General features: G+C 42.3%; 5 protein-coding genes across 13 annotated transcripts in view; 3 read left to right on the plus strand and 2 right to left on the minus strand.

Moving 5' to 3' along the window:
* Positions 1-12,606, minus strand: part of grid2ipb (glutamate receptor, ionotropic, delta 2 (Grid2) interacting protein, b) — a 40,689-nt gene extending 28,083 nt beyond the window's left edge. For all 4 annotated transcript variants that reach the window (XM_046069282.1, XM_046069280.1, XM_046069281.1 and 1 more), the window contains exons 1-5: positions 12,451-12,606; positions 10,982-11,131; positions 8,012-8,265; positions 7,497-7,826; positions 6,562-6,716 (exon numbers count right to left, since the gene is read on the minus strand). In XM_046069282.1, coding sequence (XP_045925238.1) covers positions 6,562-6,716; positions 7,497-7,826; positions 8,012-8,257 — 731 coding nt within the window. In that variant the 5' untranslated portion in view covers positions 8,258-8,265; positions 10,982-11,131; positions 12,451-12,606. The remainder of the gene's footprint in view (positions 1-6,561; positions 6,717-7,496; positions 7,827-8,011; positions 8,266-10,981; positions 11,132-12,450) is intronic.
* Positions 12,068-14,714, plus strand: zdhhc4 (zinc finger DHHC-type palmitoyltransferase 4). 2 transcript variants are annotated; one of them, XM_046069285.1, is made up of 7 exons: positions 12,068-12,334; positions 12,510-12,639; positions 12,759-12,832; positions 12,979-13,157; positions 13,706-13,831; positions 13,976-14,220; positions 14,304-14,714. In XM_046069285.1, the coding sequence occupies exons 2-7, from the start codon at positions 12,517-12,519 to the stop codon at positions 14,601-14,603; spliced, it is 1,047 nt and encodes a 348-aa protein (XP_045925241.1). In that variant the 5' UTR covers positions 12,068-12,334; positions 12,510-12,516; the 3' UTR covers positions 14,604-14,714. The 2 variants fall into 2 exon arrangements, with proteins under 2 accessions (XP_045925241.1, XP_045925240.1); XM_046069284.1 differs by having other exon boundaries at positions 12,069-12,236.
* A 1,914-nt stretch (positions 14,715-16,628) lies between these two features.
* Positions 16,629-19,123, plus strand: LOC123982589 (phosphoglycolate phosphatase). The gene is made up of 2 exons (XM_046068202.1): positions 16,629-17,575; positions 17,993-19,123. Exons 1-2 carry the CDS (start codon positions 16,981-16,983, stop codon positions 18,316-18,318), a joined length of 921 nt encoding a protein of 306 aa, XP_045924158.1. The 5' UTR covers positions 16,629-16,980; the 3' UTR covers positions 18,319-19,123.
* A 110-nt stretch (positions 19,124-19,233) lies between these two features.
* On the plus strand, positions 19,234-24,166 carry bricd5 (BRICHOS domain containing 5). Of its 4 annotated transcripts, none has more exons than XM_046068205.1 (6): positions 19,234-19,340; positions 20,080-20,217; positions 20,303-20,452; positions 20,598-20,705; positions 21,980-22,130; positions 23,547-24,164. In XM_046068205.1, exons 1-6 carry the CDS (start codon positions 19,260-19,262, stop codon positions 23,639-23,641), a joined length of 723 nt encoding a protein of 240 aa, XP_045924161.1. In that variant the 5' UTR covers positions 19,234-19,259; the 3' UTR covers positions 23,642-24,164. The 4 variants fall into 4 exon arrangements, with proteins under 4 accessions (XP_045924161.1, XP_045924159.1, XP_045924163.1 ...); XM_046068203.1 differs by having other exon boundaries at positions 21,977-22,130; positions 23,547-24,162; XM_046068206.1 differs by lacking the exon at positions 19,234-19,340 and adding an exon at positions 19,588-19,761 and having other exon boundaries at positions 21,977-22,130; positions 23,547-24,159.
* mlst8 (MTOR associated protein, LST8 homolog (S. cerevisiae)) lies at positions 22,768-27,593 on the minus strand. 2 transcript variants are annotated; one of them, XR_006828003.1, is made up of 9 exons: positions 27,491-27,593; positions 26,974-27,155; positions 26,787-26,838; positions 26,493-26,655; positions 26,333-26,408; positions 26,018-26,170; positions 25,796-25,920; positions 25,331-25,520; positions 22,768-24,667 (listed from the first exon to the last, which is right to left on the minus strand). XR_006828003.1 is itself a non-coding variant. In XM_046068201.1 (9 exons), the coding sequence occupies exons 2-9, from the start codon at positions 27,100-27,102 to the stop codon at positions 24,549-24,551; spliced, it is 981 nt and encodes a 326-aa protein (XP_045924157.1). In that variant the 5' UTR covers positions 27,103-27,155; positions 27,491-27,592; the 3' UTR covers positions 22,768-24,548. The 2 variants fall into 2 exon arrangements, 1 of the variants encoding a protein (XP_045924157.1); XM_046068201.1 differs by having other exon boundaries at positions 25,331-25,494; positions 27,491-27,592.
* Positions 27,594-27,595: the final 2 nt, after the last annotated feature.

A 27,595-nucleotide genomic window follows, 5' to 3' on the forward strand; every position in this document is an offset into this window, starting at 1 on the left:
GACTGCACACTAGACCTTCATTCTTTAGTAGCCGTACAATATGCTATGCTATGTAGAGATTTTTCCATCCTCCATTGTCAACCGCTTATCCTGCATACAGGGTCACGAGATTTAAAAAGGTATAATTATAGTCTGAGTGATTCTTTCTTTTTCCAATATTGATATTTGAGAGTTTTTAAAAAATCCAATAACAATGTAACAACTGATTTTAAAAAAAACATTTGTTCTTAAATAATTTTCACAAAATTTTCACTATGTTTTGACTTTGAATGACAGTTTCCTCTGTTAGTCAACTTGTGGATAACTCATGTTCACAACTTATCTCCTTAATTGATGTAGATGCTGCCAAAATGTAAGACATATTCTCCACAGATAACACATTGTGGTCCATACAAACAGAATCTCTGTATGCTTGTCTGGCAGAAGATACAGTACCTTGCAAAATGCTACATTACAGATCAAGGATCCAAAAAAGGTTTATTCCATATCTTAAATATCTTATATATATATCTTAAATACGTCATATAAAGAATACAGACAGAATTCACACACTTCCAACTTTGGCGGCCCCCAGTGGCAGTTTAAAAAGAAAAAAAAAACACTTGTAGACGGCCATGTTTGGTGCTACCCTCTTCACAGGAGCTCTCCATTCAGCACCACAACAACACAAGACAGAAGAACAGCAAGACAGCAGCCTTTTGTTTTTGATACGTTTCCCTCACTAGCTGCATGAATGATGTATTTTTATAACTGACTTCAATGGCTCACAGCAGGTTCAGTGTGGTGAAATATGATTAAAGGAGCCACTTAAATACTTACGAAAGGAAAGGGGTACTTTACTGATTTGAAGATCAGTTTAGTTGTCACATAAGTACTAGTCTTCCTTTGAAAACAGTTGGATAACATTCTTCCAAAGTTTGAGAAAATAACTCAGATGATGTCATAATGATGTCATCAAGGTTATCTTGACTTCGGGCTTGAGACGCTTTTATTAAGACAACTTTAAACAGAAAGATTATGTTACAAACTGGGGGTGTGGAGTTTAAAATATGTGGGTATTCATGCAGAGAGGGTCTGATGAAAAACGTCACCAAGTTGCATTATGGGAAGTTTAGGAGCTAGGGTTTTGGGTGCTTGTCTCACTAGGGACAGGATATTTTTAGCCTCTGCTGCTTGACTTCAGACAATTTTTTTGTAATCTGTTGCACCCAAGCTCAACTTCATGGACATGCATTAATAAATCATTGGAATGCCCCTTTAAATAATAACTTAACAGCAGGCTGAAATAACAGTGTTTTACTACCATCTCTGGTTGAAAGTATAATGTCTGTTTGACCTTTAACCACACTCAGCATCACCCAACTGTGATTTCACAATGTACTAACACACTCTGGAGTAAAAACAAGAATTTCAGTGGGTGCTATGTTACTCTTTAAGGAAGGCTATAAGTTAATTTTATAATAACATACAAAGCCTTTTTAGATAAATCACTGGCCTTTTTGTTAAGCCGACATCATTAGGCTATTTAACTAATATTTTGTGACATGTAGCCTCTCTTGTGTGGGAAAAACGTACAGCTGCAGCTCCAAAAGTGTCTTATTTTTAATAATTTTCCAAGTTTAGCAGCAGAGAGATCAAAATCATTTTGAAGATGCTAAAAAATCTACATATCTTTAAGTGACAAACTGTCATTTTAAAAACATGCACCCTTTGTTTTAATGTAACTATCAGTCGTTGTAGAGCAGCTGCCACTTTTAAGAAATGGTGGGTATCTCATTTTTGGAACAAATCTGTTCAGTTAAAGATATAGGCCACGTATTCTTAGCATGCTGTCTCTGTCGCTGTGATCAGGTTTGAAGTGAACATGTATCTGACTGCAGCCTGAGACAGTGTTGCCTGAGCACAGACTACTGGTTACAATGAGCAGACGCCTGAGATATAAATACATGTTCTGTAGTGATGTAGGTGTAGCAACCCACACAGTCCCTCTCTGTTTGCTATCTGTGCTTCTCTGCTATTTGTCATCTATTCATATCAGAGTGCTAATTTGTCTAGGCTCTCACACAGAAATAGTACCTGTTTGTGTATGGAGATATATATATATATATGTGTGTGTGTGTGTGTGTGTGTGTGTAGCTACTGCTGCTACTGGCATTATGCTTTTATAAATGCAGATGTCCATCCACCTCACCTGTCATCCGCCACCTGCTGAAACAGCCACCTCATCACAAAAAGTTTTCCGCATCAACTCTTGGAAACTAAATGAGTGCTCTGATTTGACCTCATTTCCAAAGAACAGAGATCTATAATTATCTGAAGAAGGGTTGTGGAGGAGGAAGCAAGCAGGGAGGAAGGGATGGATTTCTCAAAAGGGAGGAATGACAAGCAGAAAACTACAAAGAGGAGACCTCATTTCAATTTGATTGTCCAGATGTGGCTTAATTGCAGGCGAGCATGAGACTGATGCCTTGCCTGAACACACACAGAGAAGTGTAAAACGATGGAGAATATGGTCGATTTGTCCTGCTTCTCTTGAACAAGTGAAGCACAGTGGTGGCTCACACATTTAAGGATAAAGCCAGCGGAATTAAAATAATTAAAGATTAAATGATTTCAAATCCGTTATGGGTGGCTGGTCTGTGTCCAGGAAATGATTCTGGGGGAAAAAGGTCGGCCATATCTGGTCCACTGAGTAGACATGTCCACACTGGACTGGACATGTAAAGGGTCGCAGAAAATAAGCTGCTCTGATATTATGTTCAAGCATGACTGCAGAATGGAGATGAAAATGTTTTTGACTATAATACAATAACATACTACAGTTTGTAGTGAATGTGTATACCCATTTCACATTTCATTTATTAAATGCATTTGTGAGAATGTTAATGTTGTGTGCCACTGATGTAAGTGACATTACAAAGATCTCTGTAATTGTAGCCTCACAAAGCTAGCTTGATTTGTGTGAGTTTAGTTTTCGCTCTGGGTCTGAAAACATTCACACCGCATATGATATGTTTTTATTTTATTTTAGACTGCCTAACTACCAAACTAACAACACTACATTTCTGTTTATAATATATAATAGATATAAATATATGTTAATTAAACCTTCATCCTTAAAGCCGCTCTGTGAGGCTGTACTTAAGCACAGTATTGCTATGAGCTAAATGATAATGCTAACATGCTCACAGTGACAATGCTAACATGCTGGTATTTAGCAGGTATAATGTTAACCGTTTAACATCTTAATTTAGCGTGATACCATGCTAACATTTGCTAATGAGCACAGAACACAAAGTACAGCTGAGGTTAATGGGAACAGGAATTTGGTCAAAGACCAAAGGATTGGACAATTTGAGACTTTGATCTGATGATGGCACTGGATGAAAAGTCATACGTTCAATACTAATTATTGCAATTCATCCTGAGATGGAAATGAATGTGTGTAATATATTTTGTGGCAATCCATGCAGTAGCTGTTGAGATATTTCACAAAAAACAAATATATGTTGACCTCATGGTGGCGCTAGATGAAAAGTCAAAGGATCTACCAAAGTCAGTAAGATTTAGAATATCTGTAAAAAGTGAAAGGTTATCCATCCAGTAGTAATCAAGCTATATCCGTCACGACCAAAGTGCTGGTTCAACTGGCTGACCGGCATTGCCATCCATAGAGCTGGTAGCGTATCTAAAAAGCAAACCATCGTGGATGGTCCACAGTGTTTTTTGTTCTCCCTTCAGCCTGAAAAAGCTGGTCACAAAAAGCAGCGCCTAATTCTACCATTAAACTGGATTCTGTGTTTATGTTGATGCAAAAGAAACAACTTGCTCCAATCCAAGTTATACATGTACTGGCTTTAGTACGGTTTGTGCTCATCACGCACTTTAACAAAAGCAGTTTGCAAGTACCTAATGTTTCTCATCTTGTGAAATGTGGCAGCTCAGTAGAAGCTGCACACAAGCTGCCGCCACTGACTCCTGCAGTTGACATTAAACACCATCATCAGCGCTATTGGAAAAGAAAGCTTTGGGCACTGTAGGTAAAGAGGAGCTGATAAATGCAGATTTGTGGATTATTTTGACTCATGATGATCTACCTGTGATCACTCTTATTAAATATTGTTATGTTAAATGGTTTGGTTTACTGGTTGAAGCTCTAAATAACTGATGTGAGCATGAAGATGCTGTTTTGATTTCCCTATGATGTTACTCATGCAGACATCATGTGCTACAGAAAAGCCAATTTGGGTAGATGGCACACACAGACTCAGTATAATACAGGCACATAAAGTTTAAATGGAATATTTATGTCATCTGAAAAAAATCCAACATTCAACATTCAGCTCAAAAGCATTTACAAACACACACAGATGCACACGGGCACACGCCCTGAAACACATGGCAAGAGATTACACACTAATATCAGAGCATCACTCATCCTAATGACTTCAGTCACTTAAGAGACAATAGCACAATAGCGTGTCTCTGTGTTCCTAACTGTGGTACAACTAGCAGTGTCCATCTAAGGTTGCAGCATCATATCAAACTACATAAACACACTGTTGACGGTTCACTTGAATTAACACATTATAGATTTAAAGCTCTGAATTGCCTTGACGAAATCAACAGAGATAACAGCAGATATCAAACATCAACATCAGCCATCGCCTTGTACTGTATCCGACTGCATTAAATGTTCACTCACCTCCAATTTGACATCCATAATTACACGTTGTAAAAACAGTGCAGCTGACAAAATGCATAAATAAAATGCCCTCAAAAATAAACAAACAACCACAACCACGTTTTATAAAACCTTTAGAAAAACAGAAACACAATTTAATTGAAAAGAACGGAAAGGTGTACTCACCCCAGACAATTCATCATTTTAACTGTCACCCATAGCTCAAAAAGAAACTGAACCTAAGCACTAAGTTGCACCGCCTAATAGTGAGCGGAATGACAGACACACCCACTGCTCCAGTGCTGCTTCTCTTCTCTTAGGGGGATAAAAGATATGGTGGACCTTGGTGTATGCAGGGAGGCTGTCTATACCAAGTGTCAAGGGAAAACGGTCACCACACAGGGAAAGACAGCGAGCGAGCGAGAGAGAGAGCGAGCAGGGAATAGCCCGAGCTTTGAGCAGAATAATGAGAAGAAAATCCATCAGAGAAATGAGAGGGGGAGAGGTAAGAGAGTTTTGAGATGGGTGGGGGATAAAAAAAACACAGAGAGACAGCATTAATGGTATTATTGGTGCTTGTGCAAATAGGAGTGCCCTTCAACATACAAATACCAATGAAGAGTTCTCAGTCGACAGCGTTTGAATTATTCAATTCAATTTAAGGCAGAAAATACATCCTGTCGCCTTGCGTGATTTCAGGAAAGGAAACACAAAAAAATTATCTCAACAGTGACGTCCTGCTGCTGGAAACCCTTCTTACAGTATATTAATCTCACTAAAAATAGTTAAAAGCGGTGTAGTACAGGAGGAAGCCAGCGTAGTAAGAGAGTGAAAGGTCTGATTGGCTCTACTTGTGGAAGAAGTGCAATCTGTGGACAAACTGTCTGGGGATTTAAAGAAAGGCAGGAGTGCTGCTCATTCTGGCACACGGGCGACCACATTCAGTGTGGTTACCTGAGTGGGTTTTCACATTTAGTTAGCTGGCGTTGCTCCATTTCATGCAAACACTTTGCCGCACACTTTCAAAAAACCTGTTGGCTGTAGCTGCAGGGTTTTTTTTGGGTTTTTTTGAAGGGACTGCGGACACAGAGCAGCATGGCCATCGGTGTTTTCATGAAGTGAGTATTCAACTAAATCTGTCTGTGGCTCATCATCACAGACACCCCCATGCTGTGTATACAGTTCACATTGCCAATCCTCATTTACCGCTAACAACTCTAAGCTTTGGCCCCTCCATGTCAGTTTTAGTCTCTCAATTTCACATTTCAACACTGGTGACACTTTAAGCGACTTGGAGGGTCACTGTGGATTTACCCCGGGTGGCAGATGGGGTCCACCTAAACCTACAGTGTAGCTCTGAAATGGCTGGCAGCGGGCAGGACCCTCTCTAATCCATTCTGCAACAGAATGAGCAACAGGAAAAGCCCTGTTTATATGGTCATTATGGATTAAATCCCTGCAGATTATTTTACTTTTCACTGGGACTTTAAAATGAGAAAAGTGGGGATGTGTGTGGGACACAATACCAAGAGTGGGAGTAATAATCAAACAGCAATTTGGCTTTAATGGACAATCTGACAGCACAGAATGACAGGAAACATTGGAAGAGACAGATGGGGATAACATGCAAGGATGGCAGAGCAGTACTCAAACATGGGATGATTTTATTATATAATATGTGTCTCAGACTGCCCAGGATAATGCTTTTTATAGTCAAAGGTTAGCCACTTTTCTATATTTTCACACGGTTTCAGAGGGCGGATTAGAGAGACCAGGCCAGAAACAACAACACTCTCCGCTCAATTTGCAGCCACCTTTTTACCAGCAGTTTATTCTTCTATGCAAAGTAATGGGAGCTGAAACGTCAGGGCTCTTACCTGATGCTGGAGATGAGCTGTCGATGCTCATCCGTGGTGAGTATGTTGGTCAGGGCCGAGGCCAACCACTCAACTCTCTTCTCAGCTGCATACTGCTTCAGCACAGTGAAGAGTTTCTCTTTCACTTCAGGTTCATCGCCTAAAATCTGCTCCACCTGGCAAGAGATTGGACAGTGATGTCAGAGGCTGGGAGCAGTTTGAGGTTAAGTCAGTAAAAAGGAGGAACATAGTAGATGCTGTCACTGCACAGTTTTACATAGTGCCAGATCAAAAAAGAAAATATATAGTACTATGTTACTTGAGTTTGGTCATGAGCTCTTGATGTCTTGTGCTTGTGCTGTCTCTTTTATAATGGTATATTTTCCCATCCATCCACAAAGTTTCACCTTTGTGGGCCACTGTTTAAAGGCTTACACCTGTGCAGAATCTGTACATAATTTGGTTGGATATAGAAGGATTTAGCAGAGTTACTGTATGCCCTCTTATAAGGAAACTTCATAAGTATTACTCTAACACAAAATATTTTTAATTTTATTTTAGTCTTAAAAACCTGGTTTCAAAACCTGAACATTTCTCTATGACATTAAATGTTCATGACTAAATAGGCAGTAAGTGATCTTAAAATGTGTGTGGGTGAGGTGTGATCTGATTTGCTTGACAACAGCATCTCGCTGGAAACATAAGGAAGTAACCCCACGACTCTTAGCAGATTCAAATATAGTATTGCTAGATTCTGACTGGTGCACAGAAATTCATTTTAAAAATCCCATGTGAAATAACCAAACTGTTCTAACTTTCACAGAAAAGTTTGCGTTTATGTAGGACTCCTTTGCTCGCAGTAAGAAGCTGATTAAGAAAATATATTTTCAAACTCCCAGCTGTACTGGACCAGATATGGGACTTGGACTCGCCTTGGACTGTGTATTGAAACGTACCTTCCTGTTGAACTCCAGAGCTTTATGTTTGCGGTCCAGTCTTGCCCCCTCTCCGCCCATCTGACTCTCCTCTATGCTGATGCTGTGTTTCTGCCTTGGCCCGAGGCACAGCACCCCCAAACGGAGTGTCCTCCCCTGGGAGGCCTTGATCAGCGCTGCGGCCGTCTCGTGCTGCCTGACGGGGATGCCATTGACCTCCATTACATAATCCCCAACCCTAAGACCTGCACGGCCGGCTGGAGAGCAAGGCGAGCAGTCCTCCACCAGCAGGGGGCAGTCTCCCACGATGGTGAACCCGAAACGACCGTCTGGACCTGGTATAATGTCCATCTGTAAGGCAGGAAAAAATAAATATCAATTTAATTAAATTTAATTATTTGGCACAATGTTTGACCCCAGATCATACCCTCTAAAAAAGATTCAGTCAGTCAGGATATACGGTTTCTGCACTATGACATGTGACTCCACAGGCATTAACCCATATATGCATCATTACTATTCAAAAGCTGTAAGACCTGCTGTATGCGAGACACCACTCCGATACTGGGAGGGATGTTCTTCTGAGTCTGAGCGATGGCGATGACAGCTTGCGGACCCAGAGTTGACACATTGTGGCCCTCAATCTCCAGGACCTGGTCCCCAGCCTGCAACCCCGCTAGGTGGGCGCTGCTGCCTTCCTCCACAGAGAGGATGTAGCTGGGTCCATTCCCACCCAGCTGGAAGCCAAACTCCTCAGGCCAACCCTGGTTGGACGATGGCATGCTGAGGACTTAAGGGAGAAGAGGATGGGGCAAAATGGATGAGATAGGACAAAAGAAAGGACAGCAGATTTGAGGATGGAGTACAAGTACAAGTGACCAGGCATAAGCCAAGGATTTCACAGACGGAGGTCCTGCACTTCACTACAGTCACTGCAACATCTGTGCGGTTATGAGACAACATGTTAAAAAAAATACAGAAAAACACAAACTTACCCACTGCGGCCAATGCATTCAAGTCTATCGACATTGCAAAAAACACCTTTGGATCAAATAATCCAAGAGCTTTAGGTATTCGTGCCCTGCCTCTCCTCCCTCCTGCTATCTCCCCTGTATCAAGTTGTAATATCGAGTGCGGCTCTGTAACCCTCTACCCTGAACCATGACACACTCAGCGGTCTCTGACCTGGTTCACAAGCTCCAAAGCAGCCAATCAAATTATGGCATCGCAGAGATTGTGACCTTAATTAGTTTGAGAGACAAAAGTTCCTCCAGCAATTTTTTTTAACTCACTGCACATGCACATGTCTATCTTGTTGAACAGTAATTATGCAATAAAGTAACAGAGCACACCACTGCACTGCCCTTTACATTTCGTAGCAGGTAAGAGATACAACATGGCATCACATAACAACCAAATAAGGTAAAATGAGGCACTTGCGGCACAAATTAAATCCACATATGACAGTTTTCCAAAACATCTCTAATGTGACAAATACAGATTACAAAAATCAACATGTTGGCTTTTGCTAAATATAATCAACTATAAACCCTCTAGCTCAGCTGGAAGCTAATGATGTGCTCCACAGCCTCCAAAGCCACAGCAGGATTCACACAGAGGCCGAAGCTGATAAAAGACTTACAGAAATCTTTAGGATACCGAGGGCCCCGTTTGCTCTGCCGAAAAGAGTATCTGCCCTTTTTGTTTTGCAAAAACTTCTTCATCTTGAATGTCAGATAGCAGATGGCCTGCTGGTATCCAATCTGTCTTCTCAATTTAAAATATGTTTTAAAAAAAATAATAAATCCCCCCCTCCCCCCTCCCCCACCCGTCACCTGCAGCCCAAGTCAAACAGAAAAGGTGACGAACTCAAAACAGTGCCCCATTCTTCCACCTTGAAACCTCAGCCGTGTCCTCGTGAGCAAAGGGTGAGTGTGCTTGAGAAGCGAGTGCAGTCTCTCTGTGAGTGTGTCAAGGAGTTAGTCCTGCGTCTCATCCCTGATTCATCCCAGGGCCAGCCTGCTTGCACAGTGTTAATCAGAAAACTGGGACGCGTGCACCCGCGCACCTCGGTTCCTTAATAATTCTCTCTCCAAAAAGGGTATTGTGAGGCCTCATTTTTCTATAAATACACCAGTGTGTCTTTTTCCTCCTCCTCCTCTCTCGGCTAGGTGGCTCTCCGAGGGACCACTGCTGGCCCAGAATCACTCTGCGTCGATGCAAGAAAGCCTGATGGGTACTAATTGGAGCGTCTGCTTGCCTGCAATTCTGTGTTTCCACGTGTGTGAGCACACTGAAATGTCCAGCCCATTGAGAACGAGTGGGGGCAATCTAAGACTTTAGCCTGTAGGATTAGTAGGATTATGAGCTGAATCTTCAGCGCTCCTCCAACCCTCTGTCATTAATACGGAAGGAACACATGCTCCCCTCCTTTAATGAAAGCCTACACTTACTATAGTAGAACCACACATGAATATATATTATCTGGTGAGAAGTCGGAACACTGCAGTGTCAAGATACAGTTTGTATCAAAGGCTCAGATTAGTTCAAAGTTAGAATGAAAACTTGACAATTTAGGCTTAAGACTAACAAAACAGGTGAAACAGTGAGTGTACCAGGCTCATGTGTAACCAATAACAAGTTAAAGGGTTAAAGCTGTGACAGTAAAATGATTATGAAAGAGAAATAGGAATGAGTTTACAATGAGATGGTGGAACAATGACACAATGTCCTACTTAGCTGCACTAATCAATATTTTGAGCCAAAATAGCAATGGATCAAATTACTACGTGTAATGTAAGGTGTCACTTATGTTGAGGAACCCACAGGGAGTTTTCACCTGACTGTTTTGGTTTTACTACATGGCTGTTCAGGTTCACTCTCACTGTTCTTACAAACCTTTTTTTTCCCCCCAGTCTCACCACACAGCTGTTTTCAACCAAAAAAGCGGCGATAAAACCCACTGAACTCTAACTTGCAAAGTTTGCGACTAGCTCGTGAACCTAGTGGAGCATTTAGCGGCTTAAGACCCAGATGAATAATTAAACACAAATGGCTTTATTTCTAAGCAGACACTGCTCACTTCAATCAAACTCTCCTCTTACACGACAGCAAAGACAGTTACTCGTGTGTGAGAAATTGAAGGACAGAAAACTGACATTTCACAGGCAACTGAGCCTGATAAAACTGGCTCAGCCTTTTCACTCAGTTACTAAACCTGTAATCTTTTTTTTTTTCAGAGAAATTTTTTTTTACATTTGAGCATATCTACATTATTAGATGTTTTATATTAAAAAACAGAGGACATAAAAAGTTTATCTTTGTGCCCAAACTGGCCCCTTCGTTAGCCATAAATGTGGTTAGAAGTGTTTAGAAACGCTTCTCAACCTGAATTCTCAACTGCTAAAACCCACAATCTATCAATAAATCTAGCATAAGAAACATCTGAAATGATTAACACACCAGCACAGCACAACAAACGTCCATCAGAGCCACGCGTCCTGTACCTTTTTAAGCAGCATCCATAAATGTGCACGCTGGGCTTCTGCGTAATGGTCCCCTCTCCAGCACTGTGAGCTGTAATATGAGTGCCGGGCCATGTCGGCAACCAGATCCAACAGGTGACTTGTGATGCCTTGTTGCATTGTGTGGAGCACCTGGATTGGAGTGACAGTGAGAAAACAATACTACTGCAAGTAAGTTACTTACTTATATACGCACTGCAGGCAAAATGTTGAAAACACTGCAGTCTTCTCAAGTGGTCTGATTTTTTAATTTTTGTACGACTTGGAGTATTTTCATTTTATAAACTGACCTCCTGAATCCAAGTGAAAGCTTAAAAATGCATCACATCTCTTCAATCTGAAAACAAGACAGATTTCTGATAAACACAGGAGACGGGGAGTTTTTGACACCTGTGATGGTAAATGTGTGATGGTTATAGTTGCTTATAGCTGCTTCATGTGTTGTTGTTATATGTTGCCCTTGTCTTGATCATTTCATTTAACTCTTGTGCCTTTTGTTGTATCGTCTAATCTCTGTAGATTGTCGTATGTCTTATTCTGTTATCATGTTTTTTGAGGTCTGTGTTTAATTATTCTTTGATTTAGTTTCTTTGTGCGTGGGTTTTAAGGTTTGTTGTTGGGGCCCCGTTTGTTCTGCCAAAAAGAGTATCTGTCCTTTTTGTTTTGAAAAAACTTCTTCATCTTGAATGTCACATAGCTGGCCTGCTGGTATCCAATCTGTCTTCTAAAATATGTCTCCTGCCAGGCCGTTACTGTAAATAAGAAACTATGGTAAATTAACTTGCCTGTTAAAATAAAGGTAGCCTACAATAAAAAAAGGATATAGTATATGGAAAAATAAATCAGGAGAAAGTTAGTCAATGCTCCAAAATGAGTGAAAACATTACAGTCTGACTATATTTATTAATAAAACTTTAAAACTGTTTAAGAATGTAGGCCTATGGTTATTCATTATCATTTATTTGTAAACTTTAAAAAGGGACGAAGGATCAAACTAAAGTAGGATAAAGTTCATTTATCGCGACATGCAGCTAGATGCCCCCCCCGGCTTCCTGCAGCAGTGCCAGCCTCAGCTGTTAGCTACATCGATGCTAAGGAAGTAGCATTATTTACAGAACATGTCCATGGACCAAAAGTGCTGCAGTTAGCCAGCCAAAGGCGCTAACCAAACCAACTATGTGAGATAAAACACTAAAAAAAACAAAGAAAGGCAGCTATGTGTGACCTTGACTAGAAGGTAAGGGGGAAATTAATGAGTAAATGACTGTAGGAAGTAGAGAAAGCTGGAATAATGTAACACGAGCTGGGCAACGTTACTGTCGTTAGCATGCTAAGGTAAACTTGTTTGGACAGACACCCTACGTTAATTCATTTAAATGCCTTCACCATGTTATACTGAATAAATAGATAGACTTAATTGTAAAAGTGTTGCTTCTTGTTCAGTTTGCTACCTGTTCGTTGTGAGTTTGTAACACAACCACCTGTTGTGTTGTGTCTTTGACGCTGCCAGTTGAGACATGGATTTCCTCACTCTGTTTGCTATCTACGTCGTGGTGGTGCTTACATGTATCGTCCTAGTCTGCAAGTACTCAGGCCAGCAGCAAACCCCCTTTAATATCCTCCTCAACGCTGTGGGAAAGGTAAGCAAAGGAGCTTTTTAACTACGCTTCCACAAAGCGACACTGTGTGGCGCTGTTACACTACTTTATCACAACATAAAGACAGCATTAGAGTTGTTCACACATTATTTTCTTCACAGGTATTTGCACCACTTACGCCAAAGTGGCTCCAAAAGTTTGGCCAGTGGACCTTGCACAGGCTGTTTCATCAAAGGTTTGTAGTTTAGGTGTTCTCAGAAATAAAGACATGGCCATAATATTAAGTCTGTATCTGTATATGGTCTAATGTTCTAATTTAGCCTTTCATTTTACTTTCAAACAAATGTAATGTGTGTGTTTGCCATCTGCTTCTAATTACAGGAACAATGTGTTCATCTATCTGCATGTCCTGCTGGAGGGTGCTGTGTATGCAGAGTTCACCTATGAGGTGTTTGGCTTCTGCAGGCAGATGGACACCACTCTGACCAGCCTGTCTGTGCCTTATGTCCTGCTAGCCATCAAGACCTTCTTCTTCTACCGCTGCATCAAGAGGGACCCAGGTTCATTTAAAGACAAGTTATTAGCTGCAGTGTTAGAACATGTTATGTGAGACTAGCAGGGGAACCCCAAATTAATCTTAAAGCATCCGTCTCTTCATATTACGGTTTAGTTTATGTTTGGTTTGTGTGCTTTTCTGTTGTTTACATGCTTACTGCTGTTACATTTAAGTTCCCTTCAAGGACCATTCAATATTCCTTTAATTGAGTCTTAAAGAGTGATGCTGATCTAGCTTACTTGTGGCGATAAGGCCCTTGTAGATTGTGGGCATACAGAAAATAAGCTGCATTAAGTATCAGTTCCTAATAGACTTAAATGACTCCAATTAATTCAGATTCAAGTTGATCATTTCAGCTGGTGTTTTTACAAGAATAGCACAGGAAATCAGACAGGTTGCTTCTGGACAGGATAACATTCATGTGGACCTGTGATTTAAAAAAACAATACAAATCACTAGACCTTTCTCTGTCATATTAAGGTCTGTCATACTATGTGGTTTGTGTGTTATTACACTGCAGCCATTTTTTTTCATCTCTATTGACTCTGGCAGGCACAGTGACAAAGAAGAAAGTCGCTGGCCAGCTGCACATCTATCCGTACGATAGGAAGCTGTTTCACCCAGGAGTATCCTGTCCAACCTGCCAGGTCCTTAAACCGGCTCGCTCCAAACACTGCAGTGAGTACTGTCTTCCCTTGGGGTTTGAAAACAAAATGAACATTGTATCAGTGTTGAGTAAACTTATCTCCTTCTGGTTGTCCACTTAGGAGTGTATTATTTATACTCAGCGCTCCCTGTAAACACCGTCTGTTACTCTTTCAGGAGTCTGCAACAGGTGTGTCCAGCGTTTTGACCACCACTGTGTCTGGGTGAACAACTGCATTGGTGCACAGAACACGCGTTACTTCTTGCTTTACCTCTTCAGCATGTGCGCCATGGCCGGCGACATGGCCATACTAATAGCAGACATGCTGCTTCATGCCGTACTGCGGTCTGGGCTTCTGACAGCCAGTTATATAGATGAGCAGGGCCAGCAGCAGCCAGCAGGGCCTCTATTTATTATACAGGTGAGACTCAGTACTGCATATACATGCTGCAGCCTTGTTTATATCCAATTTAATTAAATTATTTTTCCCTCTGTCCCCTCCAGCATCTGTTCCTGACCTTTCCCCGAATCGTCTTCATGCTGGGATTTCTGGTCTTTGTCTTCTTCCTCCTGGGGGGTTATGCTCTGTTCCATTCCTACTTGGCTCTTGTCAACCAGACCTCCAATGAGTGGTACAAAAGTCGAGGTTACGTTTGTCAGCACTGCCACCCAACTGTAACAGCAGACCATCTCTGTGGCCCAGCACCAGACCACTCTAAAAGATACCACTACAGCAGAGGGCTACTCCGAAACCTGGGAGAAATTTTCTTCCCTCCACAACCTGTTCAGAAAAAAGACAACTGAAAAAAAGCTGCCTTCTGTGTTGTCAGGCTGCGTTTACTGTACCGTCCCCTGGGTTTCCTGTCCCAAAGAACTACTGCTGTCTCAAAAAATAAAGTTTACGTTGGCAATTTCTTTGCGGACTCTGGACCTGGTCTCCCACAAGGTGTTACAAATTGGAAAGCTCCGACAATATTGTCAGTAAACACAAACGTTATCCTTGTTGGATCAAATCATCGTTAATTAAATTTTCTAGCTGCAAGCTTAGGATACTTTATTCAATCCATTTTTAATCCTTTGCCTGCATCAACTAAAGCACGGATGCTTATAAAGCTGTAGCGAACAACATACGTCCTCCCATTGTTCACTTTCATTTCTTCAATTTATAGGATTAGAGCTCAGCTTTTCAATATGTTGTAGTTTGTCATTTTTTTATTAGATATATTTTAAGAGTGGATATGAATTTAAATAAATACATTATTTAATTAAATTATTACTAAAAGTAAAACTGACTGAATAGAGATATTAAGCACACCTGTGCTAATTGGACAGCAAAAATGGATGTCACAATGTAATGATATTTAATACTATATAATAATTATAATATCTTTATTTTTTATAGCACCTTTTAAAACTAAGTTATATAGTGCTTTACAGTTAGAAAAATAAAAGGAAATAATATCCAAAACAAAGATATTAAACACGATAAAACAATTCAAATAATTACAGTAAATACCATCAGTCTAGAAGAAGCCTTAAGATAAAAGTGAGTTTAAAGAACAGATTTAAAAGCGGTCACAGAGTTTGTCTGCATGAGAAACTGTAAGTTCCACAGCTGAGGGGCCCAGACAGCAAAGGCTCAGTCAGGATATTAGAACCTTTAGTAGGGCCCTGCCAGAGGATCTGAAACAGTGTTCAGGCTTATGGTGAGTTAGCAGATCACAAACATATGCAGGAGCCTGGCCATTGAAGGCATGCAGTAAAATCTTTAAATCCATTCTAAGACTCCGGTAACAAGTGAACGGCAGCGAGGCTTGCTGTGATGTGGCTGCTTCTCTTAGTACATGCTAAAAGCCTGGCAGCAGCGGTTTGTATAAGTTGCAGTCTTTAGATGTTTCTCCTGCTGATAATAGAATAAAGCGTGTTGCAATAGTCAAGTCTGGAGAAGATTAAAAACACTGACAAGGGAGGATATTTCATGCCCCTGTTGGTGAGGACAATAAAAACATCTCCCAGGGCCAAATGAAATTGCTGAGGGTCTGAAAAGGTAGGCAGCTGAGCAAACCACTGTGAGTAAAAACACATTGGACTTAACTGTTTGTGTACCAAAGACATTGACTAGATGCTGATGGACAACAGTGGTTATATTTAATTGTTTTGATCAAAATTATAAGGACAGTTCATACTTGCTTGATATTGAGAGGGACATGTCTATCGTCCCCACTAAATTCTACGCCCTTGAACGTGGATTTGCAGAGGAAAGGTGATCTTGGTTAAATGTTTCAGTTGGATGAGGTAGGACTGCAGCACTTAAGTCACCTGAGCATCAAAAGACAACAAGGGGTAATAAGCTATTTAAGATTATATTAAATAAGAGGGGACACAGAATACACCCCTTGGGGGGCCATGAGATGCAAAACACAACAGTGGATCGAACACATTAACAAAATGAAACAATTAAAAAAACACAGTAATGTTACAGAACATGTCAATATGCTTGTATAATATGATTTGTTCAGGTGTTTTCTCTTGAATGTCTCATGTTTTATGAAATCTTGGGCTTTGTGAAATTTTGTGGTGTTTTATAGTCTGTTAATGTGTTTCGTTTGCTGTTGCTTTGTTTTCCACCTCAGGGCTACCAAAGCTATGAACAGTCTTTCCCCCTATAAGGTTCTTTAGCGTGAAGGCTTGGCCAAAGGCTCACGGGAGCTGTAGTTTGATGCTAAGAAGTTAACTTAAAAATAACACGGTGTTTGGGTTTTAGTAGTAGCTGTCGGGCTTAGAATACTCCGGTGCTATGCCTCAGTTTCTGGTTGTTTTTATTAAGGATAAATGCAGGTTGTTGGCAGGGGTTAGTGACCGCAGCTTGACCGGAAATGGGACATGACTTGGTTCCTGCCTCTTTAAGCCGGTGCGGAAGTAACGTTATCCGCAGAATTAATGCAACGCACAGTGGAAGGTCGGGTTGTCTCGTGTGGATTCATTTCAACGTTACACTAATTTAACCGAACCAGTCTTCTGAGCCGCTGTTGGTAGTGGTGACCTTTATGACAGCTCTGCCTCCTAGCTAACTTTCGTGACTTCGCACTGTAGGGAAAGAAACGTGACATAAAGTTAACCGTAAAGGTACCGGCCGGATAAGTTTTAAATTTGACAGCGCGTGTTAACCGACTCTTCTCTGATGTCCGCGTCAAAATGCAAACGGCTCAACGGATCGCTGGTGAAACAGCTGCTGGACTCAGTGGACAGCGTCCTGTTTGACTGCGACGGGGTCATCTGGCGCGGGGACCAGGCCATCCCCGGAGCCTCTCAAGTTATAAATCTGCTCAAGGAGAAAGGGAAGAAGGTTTTCTTTGTCACCAACAACAGCAGCAAGACGAGGAAGATGTACGCCGACAAGATGTCCTCGTTGGGGTTCAACGTGAAGGAAGACGAGGTGTTCGGGACCGCGTACTGCTCCGCCATGTACCTGAAGACGGTCTGCAAGCTGGAGGGAAAAGTGTACCTGGTGGGAAGCAACGCGATGGGACAGGAGCTGGAGGCGGTGGGGCTCCAGCACACCGGGGTTGGACCTGACCACGTCTTCGGGAAGCAGACCGACTGGGCCAACGTGCCTCTGGATCCCGAGGTGAAAGCGGTGTTGGTCGGTTTCGATGAACATTTCAGTTACATGAAGCTGAACAGAGCCTTGCAGTACCTGACCCAGCAGGGCTGTCTGTTCGTGGGGACCAACAGGGACACCAGGCTGCCCCTGGAGGGAGGCAAGGCTGTCCCAGGTAGGGACACTCGTTGGATACTCATGCACACACTGCACTGTACTTGCTGGCCAGATATAGTGGAGCTTCTGCACACTTTCGGGCTCACTCAGGTTGTGTTTGGTGAAATATGAGACCTCATCTTTCATTAGTCAGGTCATGAAATACAAGTGAGTCGTTTTTTTTTTAAGGGTAATCTTGTTTCAGTGCTCAGTTCTGTCTAGGATGGAGACAGGGCCAGAGGGCTGAGGCTTATTACTGATTTAATCATACACTCGTATACACTTAAACCTGCTTAAAATACTTGTACACTTGTCAGATGCAGAACTATAATTTCCTCATTTTTATAGACAAAAGCTATCAAGTCTGCAGGAAAGCCTTTGTCTGGGACACACAATGTGTGGCATGCAAAATATTTCTAAGTATCCCCCCCCCCAGGTACAGGCTGCCTCCTGCAGGCCGTCGAGACCGCAGCCCAGTGCAAGGCCCAGACGGTGGGCAAACCCAACCACTTCATGTTCGACTGTGTGGCCTCCCAGTTCAACGTGGACCCCGGCCGCTGCTTGATGGTGGGCGACCGCCTCGACACGGACATCATGCTGGGCTCCAACTGCGGCCTGAAGACCCTCCTCACCCTCACGGGGGTCAGCACTGTGGCGGAAGCCGTGGAGCATCAGAAGAGCGGGTGTGTGGAAAGGCAGGGGATGGTGCCAGACTATTACGTGGAGAGCATCGCAGACCTCCTACCGGCCCTGCAGGGATGAAACGTCTGCTGCGGGACTGAAGTGTAGCTGTGTGACAGCCGAGCTGCTGTAACCCTGAGGGGTGTCAGCTAGCCCATCACACGCCCAGCTGCATGGTCTTCTAAAAGGGAATATTTTTCATTAACAATAAAATCGTCATCTGTAACAAAGTCACACCCAAGCAGCAAACTGCTGTGTGACAGGAGACAAAGACTTAATAGTTAAACTAAAACATTATTAAATCCTGCTAATTTAATATATTGATGATTTATATTAATAACAAAAGAACAATGATTTTCAGTATTGTATTAATGTAATTTAAGTTTTAAAGAGTTTTTGTTTCTTTATGGGGGAGGAATGGAGTAAGGTGGGTGTACTTCAGGCCCTTACCCTGTCTGTGATGCAATCTCCCCTTAAGCAACCACAAGTCAAACTCAAGGAGGGAAGTAAGCACACACAGTCTCAACAGTTTGGTAATATATGTGTGTGTTGAGGTTTACAGCTCTGTTCCAGAGTCTATAAATAACAGGCACAGAACGGGACTAAAAGGCACTGAAATGTCTGACTTGAGCTTTCTTTTTTTAATGTATTTTACACACCTCAGCAGGGAGTGCTAACACTTGCAGAAACACTGATGGGACAGTGCAATGATCCCATTTTTGTCGCGTCAGTTCATTAGTGAATCATAGAGTATCAGAATGCATGTTTTAAAGGTACCCTAATCTTCTTTTTACCATCTGTTTTTATTCTGACTTGTCCTTGACTCCCCTGAAACACTGGCAGCAATGCTCAAATATGTAATAAAACATAAACTACCTTCACTAAATCAGCGTCTGCTCTCTGTGGCTTTAAGTTCAAAGTGAACGCAGCAAACTTCCCTCTAAGTCCCGTGCTTAAAGTCACCTTGGGCTGTCATCGGCTGGACGCTCCAACAGTCAAAACCACGGATCACCTCTCACCTGATGAGAGAGGCTTTCCAAGCTGCGCCTGCCTCACCCCTTTGTCCATTGTCTGGGCTGAGGAGGGTGGCCAACTCCTCTCGTGTAAGTGTATGTTTGAGTGAGAGGGAACGGGGGCAGTGGACAGACCAAATCATGTTAGAGAGGCATAATAAGTCATATTAGGCAGGGAAGTCATAAAAGGCATAAAAGGAGGAAATTGCAGGGAGACAAAACTTGAAAATTGAGTTTGGCAAGATTCAGAGATCTGTGTGAAGTGGATTTTGGAAGGAAAGCAGTGAGCCCGAAGGAGGAGGAGGAGGAAGAGGGGGTGGGGTGGGGGGGTCTGAGGTGTGCAGGGACAAAGAGAACCTGGTATTGAGTCTCAGTCAGTGCTGGTCATGACCACAGCTCCATGCCGATAGCTACGAGAAGGGAGCAGACCGAGTGAGGAGCCGTCAAGGGACACAGGATGGTGAGGTGTTGGAAACATTCAGACAGCCGTTTGGAGGAAGCACAGTGCACGGTAAGCAGATGGCATTCGATAAAACGGCAACTACCGATTTAGGAAAGATTAGATTAGAATATTGGCTGGCAAAGAGGTCAAGGTGGGAAACTTGATTTTTGCTTACATGCAAATCCTGCCACACGCTACAGCACAAACCAGCTGCAGCTGGGGCTTCAGAAAAGTGCTTTAAGAGCAAATCTCAGCTGTCAGTCAAAATTCACACAAATTCAGCTGGTGTTTGGTGTCAGTTTCCCACTCTGCTACAGTCTGATGTTTACATCCCATACTGAGATGTCAAGTACTGTTTAAATCGCTGGTTCACGCGTGTGTCTTCAGGATGGGGGCTCTGCTGCGTCCTCCCAGTCCCACTTTCCACACAAGGCATTCTGGGTCAGCCTCTCAGCCTCTCTGCTCCTGGTCATCATTGCTCTCGGTTTGACGGGGCACCTAGGGCTGTCTCAACCTCACTCTCAGGTGTGTGATGTGACTGTCTGTGACCACATCCGCCAGAAACCCCTAATATTGTTAAGTTTGTATTAATCCGAGTCTGCTTTTGTAGTCTTCGCAGACTGTAAGAATCATAGTTCCAGACCAGACTGGAGTTCTGATCAACCAGTCAGCCGTCGTGGACCATCAGAACGACCTGGTGACCTTTTCTGTGACCTCACCGGCCAATCAGACGTCCACCGTGCTCTTCGATACCAAACATGTGCGTCCAGGTGATATGCATGAGATTGAATGCGTTTAAGTGGTCATGACGAGTATGATTTTCTGACTGCGTTCAGAAGCTGCATGACTGATATAACTCAAAAAAAGCGAGATGGGAAATGTGTCTGTCTGCTGTTGTGTTTCAGGGTTTGATATGTTACAAACCTGTGAACGAGGAGAGCTGCTTCCTGCGAAAGATGGACAGGTCTGACTATGACAACGTGCACTCCCTCCTCCACGAGTCAACACGCGAGGTAACAGACATTTCAACACGTGAGAACTGAACCCCCCCTCCCCTCACCCCCACCTTGTTGTGTTCGGGATATGTGAGACCACAAAGCCCAACATTAAAAACACACCAAAGGGCAAATGAAAGAAAAAGAAAGTTGGGTTTGCCCTTTCAGCTCTGCCAGGTGTTTGTTAAAAGCCGCTGCCTCACTAATGTGTGAACTGGCTTTTCTGACTGTGACTCACAGTAGTGCGCCACTGAGCCAGGACCTGCTGGGTTTCCTAGTTTCTGCATGACTTCCTTTCCACTCTGCACAAAGGGAGGGGTGATGCGTACAGGGCCTCGAAGAGCAAGTACAATCTCCCTCTCTCGCCTCCACGCCTGAATTCCTCAGCACATCTGATACCCCCCCAGGCCCCCTCGGCGTGCCCAGGATCTTCTTACAGGAGGCTACGGCAGCGAGCCTGAGCCCCGGAGTGGGCACAATGGCCACTCTGTGTGAGGGCTTTGTAGCTTTTAAGACTGTTGGATTAAAACACAGCCTCATGAATTGGTTAGTCAGGGGAGGGCCTGTGTGTATCTGCTTTGTGGAAAATACCTGGATTTGTAATAGTGACATCCACAGTTTCTGAATGGAGCCCTGTTGCCCTCAGACATGATCTGATTCTTAATTGTGATTCATATTTGACAATATGAGCGGGTGAATGGCTGAGCCAAACTGAGACGGGGTTCTGTTTCTCTGCCTTATCATGTTTTTGCACATGAGCCCATTTCCACGCATCAAAAGCTGCATTTTCAGGGTGTCACATATCTCATACAGATTGTGGTCATTTAAACCATGATAGAAAGGATAGGCCCCTTATGGATGGAGAGTAGATGTGGTTTGTCCCTCTATTGTGCAGCACAATGGTCTTCTCAGTCTTTTACAGCACTGGAAAACTGGCTGTTACGTGACCCGCTCGAGCATAACAGTACTTTAAGTGGTTCACTATCAAGAGCCAATCAGAGGTGTAAGTGGTGCAATTACATACGGCCTTTGTGATGAATAAGAGTGCAAATGTGCAACTGTGTTGATCTCATCAGTGAAGATATCAGGCTAATAGCAGCTTGAGTGTCAGTCTTCTTCATATCTCCCCTGCTTCGACTCCAATTTATTCATTTTGCTTTGTCACTGTGAGCTGAAGATGATTTCTCACACTTATTGAATGACAGCTGCAGCTCCAGAGTCTCTATTCATTCCTGCAGAGGACAAAAGTCTTTTCGTCTGTTGTGATGCTGTAATACTGTCCCCGGCAGCAGAGTCAGTTCCAGCTGTCTGGGAATGAGACCCGAAGGCAGACAGAGTTCCTGGAAGTGCTGGCAGCCAGTCAGGTGGATGTAGCCACGCTGGAGGAGCCTCTCCAAGCTCTGTGTCAGGACAGGTCCGTCCACTGGACCAGGAGGGCTGAGGGTGAGGACCACCAGACTTCAACATCAAATGTCATGTAAAAAGGAAAAAAAAAGCTTTTACAAATTCAAAGACAAGGTTTGGGCATGGGCATTGTAGGTTATTTTCACTCAATCCCACATACACCGTCCTGCTGCCATAAAATATGTATTAATCCGCCATTTAAAGCAGTCCCCAACAAATGCACTATTTACTCCTGTTTGACTGATGTTTGCTAAAAGCTGTTTCTTTAGCCTTAAAAGAATAAAAAAAGTTCCGACTTGCTTTAAAACAAATTATGTGTTCGGTAGAAACTACTGTCTGAGGCTTTAGGCTCAGACAGGGCAGAGAAGTCATAAAGTATTTAGAGATGAATTTACAACTTTTTGGTTTTGGTTTTCTCTGTATTTGGACAATAATAAAGAATAATGGCAGCCATATATTTTAAATTCTGGTCAACAAGTAAAACAGATGTGGTTTTAGCTTAACCACTGATTTCTGAATGGGTTTCAGTAGTAGTGTAATTTCCCCTGCCCATGGAGAAGCAATCCTTTACTCACAGTCAAAACCAGTTGCGGTGCAACTAACAATTATTTAATGATCAATTAATTACCTTGGTTACACACACCTCTGAGGGAAAATGATGGTACAGACATTATAGTGATATACTGTAGGTTTTTATTTTAGTTGTATACAGACATTTTGGCCTCTTGACAAAAGTGTGAAATAAAATAAATTAAAAAAGAGTGAATAAGAATAAGTGTGAAATAAAAATGGCACGGTTTCTTACATTACACACCAGAGTTTGTCAGGTCCCCACAGACAATGTATGATGGGAGTTTTTAAAATTAGTCAGGTGGCAACTCCATATCGAACTAACGCGTCAGGCGGAAACCTGAGTCTAATCTATGAAGTGCAATGACCTTTCCACTGTCGCAGCAAGTAACATTATACTCACTGAACAGTCTACAGGTGGTGCTGGTGACACATTTTCCCCATACAGAATTAGTATATTAACATATCGTACATTAATCAGGCTGCTTTTAGACCCAAAATTGTGTCTAACTTGTAAATATTGTCAAAATGTATTAATAATGTGTGACAGGGATTTTGTGACTGATTCAATCAGTTTATATAAGCTTTACTGTACTCTACTACTACTAGGAAAAAGAAAATGTTTTTATCAAATAATTTATCATTAAAGCTTAGCTTTAAAGTTGTGACAGGTTATCTGGGTAGTGTTTGTAGAATTAGGGCATAATATTCTGAATTTAGGGAGGCAGGTTATTAATAGCGGTTAATGCAGTCAACAGTAAATGCTGTGCTGTCTCCACTATGATGGCCTGTTTCCACAGTGAGGTCGTGTTCACTAAATCTGGGTTTTGTCAAAGATTTTGTCCGATTTTTAATGAGTCACTGCGGTCTTTATGTTGCTTTCAGGCCCAGGCAAACAGAGGCTGGTCTACTTCTGCATCGACATCTGCTTTCCCAGCAACATCTGCGTGTCTGTGTGCTTCTACTACCTGCCAGAGTGACTGTGTATTCTCTTGCTCTCCTCCCAGCAAAAGATCAGGGAAACAAAGTTGTCTTTTTAGCTCCCTCTACAAGAAAGAAAAAAAAAAAAAGAAAAAAAAGAACAAAAGCCAGCTTTGACTGTTTCCTTCGTGCCATACAGCCGCCAGTAAAGCAGCCAACCCTCCCAGTCCATTTCCATGCTTCCGAGACAGAAGAGATGGAGACAGGCTGTCACGGTTATTGCCAAAGCCCCGTCGTCACTCTCTTCATGTGTAATACCCTCTCTGGTGGCACACCTCAGAGATTACAGAAGAAAGATCCCCTTTTTTTGTACGTGCTGATAATTGTATTTCCTGTAACCCACTGCTGCAGTGTAATTATGTGTAACCGTTTCTGTTGCAATGAGTGTTTTCATCTGCCCAATAAAAGACTGTTTATTGAATTTTTGAGCCACTGTTTCTTGATTAGACTGAAAAAAGAATGACAATAAATATGGTACACTATAACAAAAAAAGGGTTGAAACGGATCTCCTATTGTGCATAGAGCGATGAAGTTAAAAACATAAAGGGTACCTGATGAAAATTATCATGTATTTTATTCAGACCTATACTGTTAGTACAGACGCGTTCCTGACCGGCCGCTTAAAGTTGGTGTAAAATGGGGTGCTTGGCCATTTAAAGTGGATTGTTACTTTATGGCCTTGCTGCTATTCAGAATACTTGCAGGCATCTGGCAAGGAGGAGCACTGTAGACACAAACCTCCACTTTCTCAAGATGATCATTTCTGGGAAGCTTTTTAATTATTCCCATTAATGCCCAGCGCACCTCTGTGAATTGAGGCACATCTTCCAAAGAGTCGCTTTTCTGTCCTTGTTCCATCTCTCCACACTGCCTGCCATCTCCTGTCTCATTCCTCCTCCTCCTTCTCAGCCCAGTACACTGTCATTGAAAGCTAGACACACCACAGCTTTCTGGTGGCCGCTGTACTCCCTCTTGATCTCGCCGGTCTCCACGCACCACAGGCGGGCCAGGTTGTCGGACGAGGCTACGGGTGGAAACAAGAATCAGGACCTGATATCAAGGTGTATTTACACTTAAGTTATAAAACCTTTGCCTGCTTCTCTCTAAAACGCTAACATCATTCAATCTGTAACTAAATATTAAGAAATATGATGATGAAATATAGGAAAGACATTTTTACAACATTACAGCTCATTTTAAGCTTTATTAATATAAACTGCATCCCTAAAGTAGCTTGATGAAAAAAACCCACCATATTGTTTAGATTGTTCTTCACTGCAAATACACTGAACTGTAATGATCATATATGAAATGCATGAAAGCATTGCGTGGTCATATGCATCAGTACAGAAAACTCTTTTTATGGCTTGCAACTATAAGGACAGCAAATGCAAATAAAAACGAAAATAAGTTTGCATTGTTGCAATGTAAGGAAACTTTTGTGCAAATGTTACGTCTTTACGCCTCAAAGCAACAATAACCTAATATTTCAGAATTTTGACCCACACATTTCCAGTCCAAATAATAATCTAATCTGATATTGTAACGCCAAAAGAGCAAAACTTTTTTAAGAGTGTGGGATCCTTGAGTTTGGGTCCAAAGGCAAGTTGTTATAGAATGGTTTTGATGTTACTATACTGAGATTGCATTGTAGTGATAACCCTTTGGCCATGGCTCATGTACTGACCAGTGACAATGTATTGGGAGTCTCCAGAGAAAGCACAGTCCCACATCCAGCCTCTAGACGTCTCTCCGGGATTGTTGCTCTTGATGCTCAGCTCCGTCATCAGAGAGAAATTGGACGTCCTCCAGATCTTGCAGGTCTGGTCTGCTGAGCAGGTGGCCAACAGGCTGGAGATGACGACCAACACCAAAAGCTATTTATCATCGGCCACAACATCAGAGAGGGAAACTAACTTTCTTGTTAAGCAGTCACAGTTGCAAATAAATCCCAGAACACAAAGTTAGTTTCACAATGTTACAACAGCAGGACATTTTCAGCGCAATAACATAATTTTGCTGAAGTATCCATTGGGGCAGACATGGCACACATCAACCACACTCAAGTCTTTTCTATCTACAACAACATTATTTGTTGTTCAAGAGTTAGCAAGCAGAGAAACATTTAAAGTGTGTAGAAAAAGGCACTCACGTGGAATCAGGGCTAAACTTGCAGCGGAGTGAGTAGCGTTTGTGTGCAGGGATCTTAGTCTTGGGAATAAGCTGAGTCACCTCATCTCCGATGCCTCCAGCAAGGTTCCACACATAACAGTTTCCCTGTTAAGGTGAACAAAAGGGAGCTGTTTTAGTCATTTAACATAAGTTAACAATAATAATAGTATCAATAAACATTTCAGACTGTTTGGGTACTGACCGAGCTGTTGACCGCTGCCATGTAACTGGCATCTGGGTCAATGTGAACTGAGTTGACTGAGACCTCCGGCTCAGGAATCAGCTGTTCATTGTGGTCGGTCTTCAGATCCCAGATATGAATCACTCCACTCTGGTCTCCAACAATCAGCTCTGCCTGAAAAACACAAAACACTCACTGTTTACTGTTATTTTGGGCAGTAAGCACAGCCTCTAATACAAAAATAAAATACTACAGAACAACACTGTAATAACTGACTTACAATAACATTAAAAACAAAATGACAATTTATGAATCAGTGTACACTGAATGTCTCACCTGGTTGGGATGCAGGCATACACAGTTGATTGGAGCATTGACCTGGAATATCCTCTGACACTGTAGATTTCTTGACCTGTGAGGAGCAGTAGGGATCAGAGTTAGGCTTGTTCGACACAGAGTGAACATGTTTTAGCACAGTGCGCTTCCTCTGCAGTACCTAAGGTCCCATATGCGAGCCATACAGTCTTCTCCTCCTGTGTACATCCAGCGTCCGTCTTCGTGGAAACCCACAGAGGTGATGTTCTTGCTGACGCCGTCGTAGTTGATCACCGGGTTGGGGTTGTTGGAGTTCAGGTCGTACATGCGGATGTGCTGATAACCTAAAAAGCAGAGTGTAAATTGCTGTGAAATATAGCAGCTTTGAATTTAACCATGCAATCCAAGCTGTGCATGAAGCACAATACTAATATAAGAAACAAAGAGAAGGCCTGACAAAAAAATCTTAACTAACCTGCTGCTGCAATCATACTCCTGTCAGGTGTGACCTCAAGTGAGTTTACTTGCTAGAAGCAAATGTTAAGGAAGTGGGTCATTTATATGTTGTTTTACAGCTCAGTTAGAAGTCTGGAGCTGCTCTAGAGACAGTAAACAGAAGCTCCATGTATATAGCTTAACATATTATTGATGTCTTAGGATACAGAGTCCTGGTGCTGAACTGTCCTGGTGCAGATCCCGCTGTGGGCCTGCCAGAAACGGACCGTATGGTCGTATCCAGCCGTGGCCAGAATGACTGGGTCGCTGCCCACCGTGCCCTGGTTCACATTCATGCTGGACTGCTGGCTGTCACTGCTCAGAGCGAGGCATGTACGGACGGACGGTACTGCACAGAAATGTAGGAGTTAGCTGCTTTCCATTAAATGTCAACTTTAAACAGGAACATCCTATAATCTACATTATATTATATCTATATAATAATATATAATTTCTATATATAGATATAAAAATAATAATCACACTTTGTAAATAACAGCTTCAACTTGTAACGTTGACATACAGGCTAACGTTAGCAAAGCAGCCAAGCTGTGTTCAAGGGCCACTCAATTAGCTCGTCTCTACTTCAAAAACACACTGCGGCTGTAACAATATTTCACTGTAGAACACTATATATGACAATTTAGACCACTTAACAGAATAAATTTGACAAATTTTGATTACCTTTAGTTGTTCGTGTTGACGACAAATCAGTACGTCCCCGTTACGTGTCCGTTAGCAACATACAGACGATGTTTAAAAGGTTCCGTTTTGATAACCAGCGCTTTG

The sequence above is a fragment of the Micropterus dolomieu genome, linkage group LG14, assembly GCF_021292245.1.
Source record: "Micropterus dolomieu isolate WLL.071019.BEF.003 ecotype Adirondacks linkage group LG14, ASM2129224v1, whole genome shotgun sequence".
Classification (NCBI taxonomy): domain Eukaryota; kingdom Metazoa; phylum Chordata; class Actinopteri; order Centrarchiformes; family Centrarchidae; genus Micropterus; species Micropterus dolomieu.

Excerpts from the sequence above, each read along its gene's own strand:
- zdhhc4 (XM_046069285.1), top strand. The coding sequence starts at position 12,517 with ATGGATTTCCTCACTCTGTTTGCTATCTACGTCGTGGTGGTGCTTACA. Across the intron at positions 12,833-12,978 it reads CACAGGCTGTTTCATCAAAG|GAACAATGTGTTCATCTATC; the intron begins GTTTGTAGTTTA and ends TTCTAATTACAG. Across the intron at positions 14,221-14,303 it reads GGCCTCTATTTATTATACAG|CATCTGTTCCTGACCTTTCC; the intron begins GTGAGACTCAGT and ends TGTCCCCTCCAG.
- LOC123982589 (XM_046068202.1), top strand. The coding sequence starts at position 16,981 with ATGTCCGCGTCAAAATGCAAACGGCTCAACGGATCGCTGGTGAAACAG. Across the intron at positions 17,576-17,992 it reads GGGAGGCAAGGCTGTCCCAG|GTACAGGCTGCCTCCTGCAG; the intron begins GTAGGGACACTC and ends CCCCCCCCCCAG.
- bricd5 (XM_046068203.1), top strand. The coding sequence starts at position 19,260 with ATGAGAGAGGCTTTCCAAGCTGCGCCTGCCTCACCCCTTTGTCCATTG. Across the intron at positions 19,341-20,079 it reads GGGTGGCCAACTCCTCTCGT|GATGGGGGCTCTGCTGCGTC; the intron begins GTAAGTGTATGT and ends GTGTGTCTTCAG. Across the intron at positions 20,706-21,976 it reads TCCACGAGTCAACACGCGAG|CAGAGTCAGTTCCAGCTGTC; the intron begins GTAACAGACATT and ends TGTCCCCGGCAG.
- mlst8 (XM_046068201.1), bottom strand. The coding sequence starts at position 27,102 with ATGAATGTGAACCAGGGCACGGTGGGCAGCGACCCAGTCATTCTGGCC. Across the intron at positions 26,656-26,786 it reads GAGTATGATTGCAGCAGCAG|GTTATCAGCACATCCGCATG; the intron begins GTTAGTTAAGAT and ends TCTGCTTTTTAG. Across the intron at positions 25,921-26,017 it reads TGGCAGCGGTCAACAGCTCG|GGAAACTGTTATGTGTGGAA; the intron begins GTCAGTACCCAA and ends TCACCTTAACAG.